The 10,826-nt window shown below is 37.6% G+C and overlaps 2 protein-coding genes across 2 annotated transcripts; both read right to left on the bottom strand.

Annotated features, from left to right (window-relative positions):
• Positions 1-342: 342 nt before the first annotated feature.
• LOC140969969 (auxin-responsive protein IAA32-like) lies at positions 343-4,304 on the bottom strand. The gene is made up of 4 exons (XM_073431509.1): positions 4,093-4,304; positions 3,924-4,003; positions 544-787; positions 343-464 (listed from the first exon to the last, which is right to left on the bottom strand). Exons 1-4 carry the CDS (start codon positions 4,238-4,240, stop codon positions 343-345), a joined length of 594 nt encoding a protein of 197 aa, XP_073287610.1. The 5' UTR covers positions 4,241-4,304.
• A 583-nt stretch (positions 4,305-4,887) lies between these two features.
• Positions 4,888-10,516, bottom strand: LOC140969971 (uncharacterized). The gene is made up of 10 exons (XM_073431512.1): positions 10,153-10,516; positions 9,369-9,446; positions 8,181-8,843; positions 7,919-8,021; positions 6,704-6,804; positions 6,431-6,605; positions 5,805-5,975; positions 5,619-5,719; positions 5,334-5,532; positions 4,888-5,228 (listed from the first exon to the last, which is right to left on the bottom strand). The coding sequence occupies exons 1-9, from the start codon at positions 10,471-10,473 to the stop codon at positions 5,458-5,460; spliced, it is 1,788 nt and encodes a 595-aa protein (XP_073287613.1). The 5' UTR covers positions 10,474-10,516; the 3' UTR covers positions 4,888-5,228; positions 5,334-5,457.
• Between the last annotated feature and the right edge of the window lie 310 nt (positions 10,517-10,826).

Here is a 10,826-nt window from a genome sequence, read left to right as displayed (position 1 = left end):
TAAAAACCACGGACAAGATGAAAAGAATTCCACTATAATATTTTACGATTTACAACCACTCACTGTGTTTCCAAAAAGAATACGCACTCTCTTAATACAGGATAACAAACACCTAACAAATAATATTATAGAACTAAACACTCAAATGCTATCGAATGAGAGAAAACTCGAAGAAGAGATGACTTGAAATGAAGGAATGAGGGACATATTTATAGTAGAATTTCGAGGTGTGAAACCGCGTATAAAACGTGTTCCGTCTGAACGTATCATTCCGTTTCAAAACTATTTTCGACTATTTTGACAATCATTTAAAATGTGTGCCAACTTTCACATTAAATGTTATCAGCTCTTTTGTTGACTTCTTTGCCGACAAATAGTCCTCCATTGCTCATCAATATCCTTGTAAAATAAGGAGAATTGTGACCCAACTTCGAACAGTCTCAAAACAGACATCGTATATTTTCCTAATAAACATTCACATTACAACTCTTTCATTAGTTTAGTGGAAGTAATTATCAGTATTGCCATAAATTAAGAACATACCAAACATGTCTTCTAGTTGAAGTGCAAGACTCAAATAATCCATATGACCAATAACGCACACTTTTCTTCCTACAATGACACCATCCATGCTGACTTTCACATAAGAAGTCCAACATTGTTTGTTTTGAGTTCTCTCCGATGATTCTTCGTTGAGATTTTCTTTCATGATCATGTGCGTGTTCAAATCGTTAGCCCGTTTCATATGTGGGTGCGGCGCAGCTGGTGCCAATCTACCAAGATTTGATCATAGTTTTCTGCAATTAAAAACACGAGGGAAGTGGCATTGAATCGTTATTTTAGCACAAGTAGATTTAAGAAAAACCCAGATAATGATTTTGTAAATAAAGTAAGTCTATCAATCAATCTATTGAATTGCACGAGTTCCTCCAAAAAATAATTCCTGGATGTTGTCGGCAAAAATTAAGTTAGGTGGGGACAACACATTTTGCATGTTTTGAAAAACGTGGATGTTGGCAAAACAATTGTCAAAATGGCCTAATCAAATATTGAAACTGTAATGCCTGAGATTTTATTACGGTAATTTGAGATTAATTATCGATAAATTGATGTGATGATAGTCAGATCAAGTTGAGAGCTAATTTAAAAGGCATCGAATTGAAAATGGAATAGCAATGCATGTACAAGAATGTCGGGTAGTGGTTTACGCGCACATGCGCGAGAAGAGGCGCGCACATGCGCGAGGGGCTTATCGCGAGGACAGAGGACCTCGCGCATATGCGCGAGATTGGGCTTATCGCGAGGACAGAGGACCTCGCGCATATCCACGAGGCTACTCAAAGCTCGGATGTATCCTTGTGGATGATAGCAATGCAAGAAGAGTTGGAGGCATTAGACAGGAATAAAACTTGGGATCTTGTTACACTACCACGATGAAGGAAATCCATTGGAAACAGATGGGTCTATAAGATCAAGTGTGATAGCAATAACCAAGTGGAGCGGTATCGTGCTAGGTTGGTGGTAAAAGGGTATACTCAGAAAGAAAGCATTGACTTCAATGAGATATTTTCTCCTGTGGTTCGGCTTACAAAATTCAGAGTAGTGTTGGCATTGTGTGCGATATTTGACCTACATCTAGAATAGCTAGATGTGAAAACGGCGTTTCTTCATGGAGATCTTGAAGAAGAAATCTATATGCTCCAGCCAGAAGGTTTTGCGGAAAAAGGCAAAGAGAACTTGGTTTACAGGTTGAACAAATCTCTGTACGGTCTCAAACAGACGCCGAGGTGTTGGTACAAGAGATTTGATTCCTATATAATGAGCCTTGGATACAACAGATTGAGTGCAGACCTTTGTACGTATTTCAAGAGGTCTGGTGATGATTATATCATTTTGCTGTTGTATGTGGACGACATGTTGGTAACAGACTCCAACAAAGATCAAGTCCAAGGATTGAAGGCAGAGTTGGCTAGGGAATTTGATATGAAGGACTTGGGACCAGCAAACAAGATTCTAGGGATGCAAGTTCACCGAGATAGAAGTAACAGAAAGATTTGGTTTTCCCAGAAAAAGTATTTGAAGAAAGTCTTGTAACGCTTCAACATGCAAGATAGTAAGCCAATTTCGACCCCTCTTCCTGTTAACTTCAAGTTATCCTCCGAGATGTGTCCTAGCAGTGAAACAGAACGGATTGAGATGTCTCGAGTACCATATGCATCGGAGTGGGAAGTTTGATGTTCAACATGATCTGTACAAGATCAGACATTGCTCAAGCAGTGCGAGCAGTTAGTCGGTATATGGTGAATCCTGGACGAGAGCATTGGAGCACTGTTAAGAAGATCTTTAGATACATTAAGGGTACCTCGAATGCTGCATTATGTTATGGAGGATCGGATTTTACACTCAGGGGCTATGTCGATTCAGATTATGCAGATGATCCTGATAAGAGGAAATCTACTACTGGTTATGTGTTTACAATTGTAGGGGGAGCAGTAAGCTGGGTTTCAAAAATACTGACAGTTGTGGCGTTATCTACAACAGAGGCAGAATACATGGCAGCTACTCAAGCTTGCAAGGAGGCAATATGGATTAAAAGGTTATTGGAGGAGATCGGGCACAAACAAGAGCATGTTCCTTTGTTTTGTGATAGTCAGAGTGCCTTGCACATTGCAAGGAATCCAGCCTTTCATTCCAGGACGAAACACATTGGAGTTCAATTTCACTTTGTGAGAGAAGTAGCAGAGGAAAGAAGCGTGGATATGCAGAAGATTCATACAAAGGATAACATAGCTGATTTTTTGACCAAGTCAGTGAACACTGATAAGTTTGAGTAGTGTAGATTCTCAAGTGGCCTAGCAGAAACGTAAGCAACAGAGAATGGCAAGATTGAAAGGATGTGTGAAGATATGTTTGATTCTCAATCAAATCTCCAAGTGAGAGAAATGTCGGCAAAAAAAATTAAATGAGGTGGGGACAACACATTTTGCATGTTTTGAAAAACGTGGAGGTTGGCAAAACAATTGTCAAAATGGCCTAATCAAATTTTGAAACGGAAGGTTACGTTCAGATAAGGAATTGCATCTATAAATAGATGCATTCCTTCATCAGTTGGTGTATCTCATTCTCAATCCCTTCTTCGAGTTTTCTCTCATCTTTATAACATTCTATAATATTTGTGAGGTGTTTGTTCTCCTGTATTAAGAGAGTGTGTGTTCTCTTTGGAAACACAGTGAGTGAGTTGTACACTACAAAATATTATAGTGGAAATTCTTTTCATCTTGCTCGTGGTTTTTACCCTAATAATTTTTAGGGGTTTTCCACGTAAATCTCGGTGTCCAGTTTATTCTTTATTTTCGAGTTTTATTATCTCAAATTACCGCACGTGGGACCAACAGATGTTGCAATGCAGGTACTTCTACCACAATATAAATGTAAGTGTTGATGTATACGGGCCAAGAAACATAAAGTAGGTCCCAATCTCACGTCGAATGTTAAAAAATGATGGCAATGTATTTATAAGATTAGACCAAGTAATTCATGTGCACATACATCGCATGTCTGATTTTCGGAACCGAGAGCTGAATTTCAAGAATTCTGAGACAACTAGTATTTTTAACCCAGATGGTACTATCAGAGTTCAAATTCCCATAAGATACGTATTTGGGTTTGGAGATACTTCGGCATATCACATTATGATGATAACTCAAAGTTCTTAGTGTGAGATGTAAAATTGAACAAATTATATACTTAATATCTATCTTTCAGGAGTTAATACAGGTGGATTCTGATTATAACAGCAAAATTTCAAGGCAGTTATCACATCTAATAGATTCATGCATCTCCCGTTACATCGAGACTCATGTTTACATAAACTGTATAAAGATGATTATGTTGAAGAAAATGAATGGTGTTATCATGAGCACAAGGCCAGCATCTGGCTGCAATGCTCCCAGACTGAGCCCCAAATCAATGAGCTTAGAATCCTCTTTGCTTACACAATATGCTGTGGGAAGAATATAGCTTGACACATTTGAATCCATTTAAACTGCAATAACAAGCAAATATATCAACTTTGTTATGAAATATACGCACTACATTCATAGTCCATACAACTATAGATACACGCATATTCTGAGTCCAATATTTGAAACCCAGAGGCAGAATTGAAGTTGGGATAAAAAATGGTGAGAGGACGAGGGGACAAAGGAGACAAGAATGACTTTATCCCGTTATCTTTCATTGGAAATTTTGAATGGCGGTTATGAATTCTGCCATTTTTAACATGTGAAGAGATATATTTTAACATGGGGCGGCAAAGGAACACAAGGACAAGGTATGGGCTCGAGTGATTGCACCAAAAGTGATTCTTGCAACCATATGTTGCCACAAATATCCTTATTTTTCAGAACATTCTTTAGAACCGCAGGCCATGCTAGTCTGTGATGTTTGTCGTGGACATGAGAAATGTTTTCATATAAAGACGTTGTTGGTCGATGCATGAACCTCTTTATATTTCATCACATTAATAACGCTCAACCATCATACTTCCACTCCTTGAGAATTGGAACTTTGGAAAAATGACAAGTTACAAGCACAACTATTGAGAACAGCGACGTTTCAAACTGCTCTGTATTATTTCAGGATAGTTTAAAATTTCTCATATATAGAGAAGAATAGCACGACCATTATGGTTGCTTTTCCAATTGTAACTCAGAGTTAGCTCACAATATTAACAATTTTAGTTGGCTCACCTAAAAATGTGCTGTTGAGCTTGCGTTAACACAGTTAAAGCACATGGCATTCACCGTTTGGAAAACAAAAATCTCAGGCAACAACAAATATGTTCAATACATTTGAAAGGCAAAGAAAAAGGACAAGAAAAGAGACTTGCAAGACAAGAGGTATACTCCTTTTCTCAATCTCGGTGAACAAGTTGCCTCATTAGTTCTTCCACTCATGACATAGCTTTAACATAACAACAATCTCAAAAATTTACACTTACATGGATACCAAATGTTGTTTATATTCAAATGTCAGAAAACATATATACCGAAACTTATGATTTACGCGGTCTTCTCAGAGCTCAATACAACTGCCAGTTAAAAGGGCCTAGACACACGTAACAGTTTACGTCCGAATCCGGTACGATACGTAAACGAATACATGAGTTTTTGTGTGTTACTTTCAAGTCAAGGATCCCTTGGGCAGAAACAACATTCATAGGCACCCTAAATTAAAAAGGAAATTGTTAGAAGGAATACAATCAAATGATTCTGACAATATTTTGTATAACTAATAAACGAAATGGAGTGCTAGAAATTAGAATATCTTACCAGTACATTCACCTTGGTCATACGATAATCAATTATTGGCCCCAAAGATAAAGGGAAATAATAAGAAAATTCGGGGTAAATAATCCCATGGATGCAACCTCGCCGCTTGAAGCTAAACTCAAGATTATGCCTCACGTTCTTGAACTGAGTCGTGACGGGTTAGAAATTCGATTATACAAGGGTACAATTGTTCTGCAGCCTGCGATATCAGTGAGCGTTCGAAAACAAGGATGAGAATTATAAATATGAGTAAATTTCAAAAGGCATCAGATAAAATTTTCATACCAGCCGTCCTCCCACCAAGTCGTAATGGGCATAATGTGGACCACCAGGCTCTCCAAATACTTTATAGGTGACCAAATGCTCGGGAATGAGCTTCACAGTTTCTGATTGACATAATTGGAAGACGAATAAAAAATTTGTGGAAGTTTGTCTTACAGATACTATTTTGAGCTGCAATAGAAAGCAAACCATGTACAGCTTCTGGTGGACAAATCAGGTCATGATCTCCCGCAAGAGCTAAGGTAGGGACATTGCTTTCAGGAAGATGATCCTTGTAGAAAAATTTACCGCTTCTGTCCCGGAGTCCCCCCTCTCGTAAAGCTGTAGCCAGCTGCAATAACAGTTTACCAGGAATGGTACCTACCAAAAGTAAAGTTTCCATTAGTCAGAGAATGAATACGTAACATATAAGAGATATCAATGCATACCTGCTGATAATGTGATAAACTAAAGAAATTTGAAGCTAGAAAATGAATAGACATTTCTATTCCTCACAAGATGCATTAAACAAAGATGACTACTGTATCAAGAATGGACTAATACCCCTAGCTTTTCTTTTCATTAAAACACTCTAAACGGACTAATTAATAGATATTGCTCACAAAATAATCAGATTGCAGCTGGGAATTATAGGAATGGTGAGACATGCTATCGCTTATCATATAACTTGTTAGCTTGACATAAAGTAAGACTCTCTTAAAAAACAATACCAGATTGCCATGGCATTTACTGAAGCTTATCGTAAAAATTCATGCACTACCCATCTGTAGTTAAGGACAAGTAGATACCCAAAAGGGGAAGAAGTCTCAACTTACAAAAGTTGTTTAAAACAAGTTTCTTCAAAAGGTCTGGGTGCATCATATCCTGTGCTGATATCAAGTCATTCAGCCATGATAAGACATAAGGTGGCTGGGAAGAAAGAGGGTAAGCTGCAGATAGCAATGCTCCTAGGGGAACAATCGGCACATTGAGAGCTTGAGCAGGATCAGCCTGAAGGAAAGAAACTTGAATTACATACAATGTTGCATAGGAAAATAAAAATTTGCCATTGACCTATAGGAGACCAAAAGGTAAGAAATGCCACTTACAAGGGGTAAGAGCAGTTTGAGTGATGATTTAGATGACGTGTAGTCAAGTGATGATCCCAATGTAACAACAGCTGCCACTCCAGGATCTCCTCCTTGAGAACCTTTAAGAAAGAGTACATAGAAGAAGGAAAAAAACTGCTTGAGAACAGAGAGATTTCATGCGTCAATCAAAACATACGATAAAAAAAAGACAAATATGAAACTTCTATAACAGATATTACAAAGATATATATACTTTGGCAGTCAAATATCGAACTACAATTCTAGCCACATCAAAACAGCATAAGACATCTATCGATGAAATGGAATTATGGTAAAAAAAAAATACATCAGCAACATGCTAAAAGAAAAAAAAAATTATGTATCAGTCATTTTCTGATGGAATGAAACAAAAAAAATCTACAACTAGAGAGGCAGGAATATTGAGGAGCTAAAGGATAAGTAAGAAAATAAAATGACCATAAATCCATAAAGTACTCCGTCACAGTGAGAAAGACTTTGAGCAGTTTCACATGAAGGGCCGTAAACATGTGAGAATGATTTGCAGAACACAGTTATCCTGGAACAGAAAAGGGAGACGCTAAAAGCCATTTACAATCCAGAAATGACCTTGACTATTCGTTTCTCTTGCAGTTTTGCAAGGTTTATTTGAGATATTCAGATTGCATACAAATATAAAAAATTATGTCAAAAATTCCTCAAGAGACAGTCAACTAATTCTTCTGTGAATCCTTCGTCTCAGGATATTCTCTAATTTCTTTGAATGGTAAAGAAGCAAGTAGCTCACAACTCGAACCAAAGGCAACAATCCATGACCAACCAACAGCTCGATGGTAGAGCTGATGGTGTTCCAAGATATGGGTCTTGGATTCAAGTCACAGTGGGTTAGTGTGAGATAAAAAAAAAACAAAAAAAACAAAAAAAGAAAAAAAAGAATAACAAAGACAAAAATCTGAAGACCGACCATATTACTAATACATAGATAACAATAGCCCACCAATCCGGAGCACACACATTTAGACCTAACCCGTATACGTTAGGATTCAGCAGATTTGAAAAATAAAACAAAGCAAAGAAACTTCCCGGTAAATATCCTACATCAAGCAACATGTCAGCAAAAAATTACTCTGTCTCAGCAAAATGATTAATAATTTATGTGGTGACAAGAAGAATAATCAATAAAGCAGTTACGGAGTATAATAGGAATCGACTCACTGTATCGTGATAACAAGGCATATAACAAGATACCCCCCATGGAGTGCCCGATAGTAAGTATTCGACCATCCTCCGGTTTGCTCTGGGACCTTATGTATTCCATCTAGAAGACATTGTAAAGGTAAATGATTGGCACTATCAATATCAATAAAAAACAATATAATATAAAATATACAAGGTAAGAAGGAATTAATTTATGTTTTCGACAGAACTACAAAAGTTAACAATAAGTATGGCTACTCCATAGAGAATGTCACCTCACCGCGGAAGGGACATCTTCTTCCAGATAATGATCAAAGTCCCAGTCATATTTGACAATCAGGTCTAACTGTTTCTGGAAATCATCTACAGTAGTCATTAGGCGTTCTTGAAGATCAAAAAGTTGAGGTGAGAGAGAGCGCTGACCTTCTTCCACGATATCTACTAGTCTCTGACTTAGGTCCCTAATCTGACCTGTTATACCAGAGTTTTGCCTCGTTTCTAGCAAACTTAAAAACTTCCCCCTTATTTCTATATAACGTTCGAAGATAAAGGAATCTTCTAATAGCTTTGATATCTGGTCAAACAATTTAGCAAACATAATGTTCGACTGAGTTTCGCTAAGAAAACCAGAAAGCCTTTCTGATAGTCGCATAAAAGTTTCTGTCAATTCTGTCACCAATCTAGATTCATCCACTACCAATGCAGTCCCTGGCGGTTCATTATCGACCACAGCTATCTCAGATTTCTCCAAGGTAGACTGCTGCTCCATAGGGGGAACCCCATTGGTCGCATTCTCTACAGCAATTTCCATTTTTTCAGATACCTCATCAGCTGACTTCTCAACATCCTTGAGACCTGACTGTTGCGCACTCAGCCCAGCTCCTCGAACTTCTAGAATCCAGGTATCAAATCCGTACCCACACATATAACGGGCAAATGAAGACTGCAGAGCGATTCATTGTGACAAAAAACAAAAATAATTAATTTTGCATATTACTTATTACCCTTTTTGCATGATTGAAAGATATAGCAGGTAACCATGAATTACTATCCCACTCTAGTCAATAAGAATTACAAAAAATGGTACTCGTTCTGATGCTAGGTTGCATTAACTAATCAACTAGGTTTCAATGTATTACACGACCAATGGCGCAACATTTGAGTTTTAGCATTTCGTGCAGATGGAAACTTTTTCCATCGAGGAGCTCCTAGCATTTCAAGAAACTTCTCACTATATCAAGTACAGAACCAAATCTATCTTTGGTAACTGGCTCGTAGCTTAAAATTGTGACCAACTCCAAACTAAGCATATGACCCATGAAATCAACATCTTCCTACAAATAATGGCATAACTAGTACGAAATTTATGCCCACAGAGAGGTCACGTTTATCAAACAAGAGAATCCACATTGTTCCAGAGATGACAAGCATACTAGGCAGATCCGGAGAGAGAGAGAAGTAAACTAACTCCATCAGAGAGATCATATCCAATGGCGTTTGTTCCTACGCCAGACAGCAGTAGTAGGGGATGTTTTCTTCGTGGAGCCTATCCTCCGAAAAAGAATAAAAAAACACACATCAACAAATTCATTATAGTTTTCCAAAAATGGCGACTTTCGAGCTACAATAATTTTTAAAAAAATTATTTTTTAAAAAAAATCAAAAATAAAGTAAATGGTGAAGTTTTGCAAGATTAAAGATAGCAGCAGACGCTGCAAGCAGCCATCTGCAGCTACTAGGGATGGTAATGGGTAGGGTATGGGTCGGATTTCATACCTCCATCCCCATACCCATTTATTAAATTCATCTCCATACTCATCCCCATACCCATCAGGTATTGAATTTCATCTACATCCCAATACCTATCGGATTANATATATATATATATATATGTATATATATATATAAAGCAGCATCCGCCGCTCAGGCAGCCGGCAGCTGCACGATGATAGCATTTTGCATTAATTTTACAAAAATAAACCATCTACCTTACTTTTTAAATTAAATTTTTTAAAAAAATTAATTTTAAAAAAACCCTACAATGTGAAGATGCATAGATTTTGACAGGATAAATACTCTTTATTTTATCAATGGCGTCCATACAAATCTGAAATATGGATGTAACTTAGCAAGATTTGAAATTTGCAGAACAAAAGACCAATATATATTTAATCAGGAGGATAACGAGATGCAAAATTGTACAAGCATACATTTTTGCGCGTCTACACATAAAAAGAGGTGGGAAACAATACCTCAGGCGAGGGGTTGTAGCGCCAAAGCGCGAGGCTCCATTCGGAATTGTCAACCGAAACGTAGTGAAGCTCGTCGGCGGTGCATATCGGTGGCTTATCAGGAAGCTTCTTCGCTGCTTCCGCAGCTATGTGAGGTTCTGCCTCATCTGTTGAGAAAGCTCTGATTTTGAAATCGTCGATTACCAGATGGCGAAAGGTAGCTGGACGGGGGAAGAGGATACGGTGGCTCTGTAAGAAGTGGAAGTGGAGGCGATGGTCACGGCGGAGAGTGGCCGCAGCGATGTGAATCACCGGGTTAATACTAGATTGCGTGATTACCATATTTGAAAAATTCTCACTCTTTTTTTTTTTTTTAAAAGAATATATAAATATATATAAGGATTTGATTTTTTGGGTTTCTCTCTTTGAATTGTAATGGAATTTTTTTACGCTGTCCATTTACATCACCACAGCATGAACGCCACGTGGTGTGTTGGATTTTTGGATATGTTTCAAATATCCACACCATAACTGTTTTCATATAAAATAGCGGGTTGTGACACATAATGTGAGTATGATCATCGTTACATCTAACTATTTACTCGACAAGCTTCAACTTCTAAATCATCTAATTTGACATTTTATTAGTCTAGTCGAGAGTGCTAGATTTTTATTATACAAATGAAGATTTTTCG

This window comes from Primulina huaijiensis, unplaced genomic scaffold (assembly GCF_012295235.1).
Source record: "Primulina huaijiensis isolate GDHJ02 unplaced genomic scaffold, ASM1229523v2 scaffold43229, whole genome shotgun sequence".
Lineage (NCBI taxonomy): Eukaryota > Viridiplantae > Streptophyta > Magnoliopsida > Lamiales > Gesneriaceae > Primulina > Primulina huaijiensis.
Note: the sequence above shows the minus strand (reverse complement) of the source record. Positions and strands in the feature narration are given on the sequence as shown.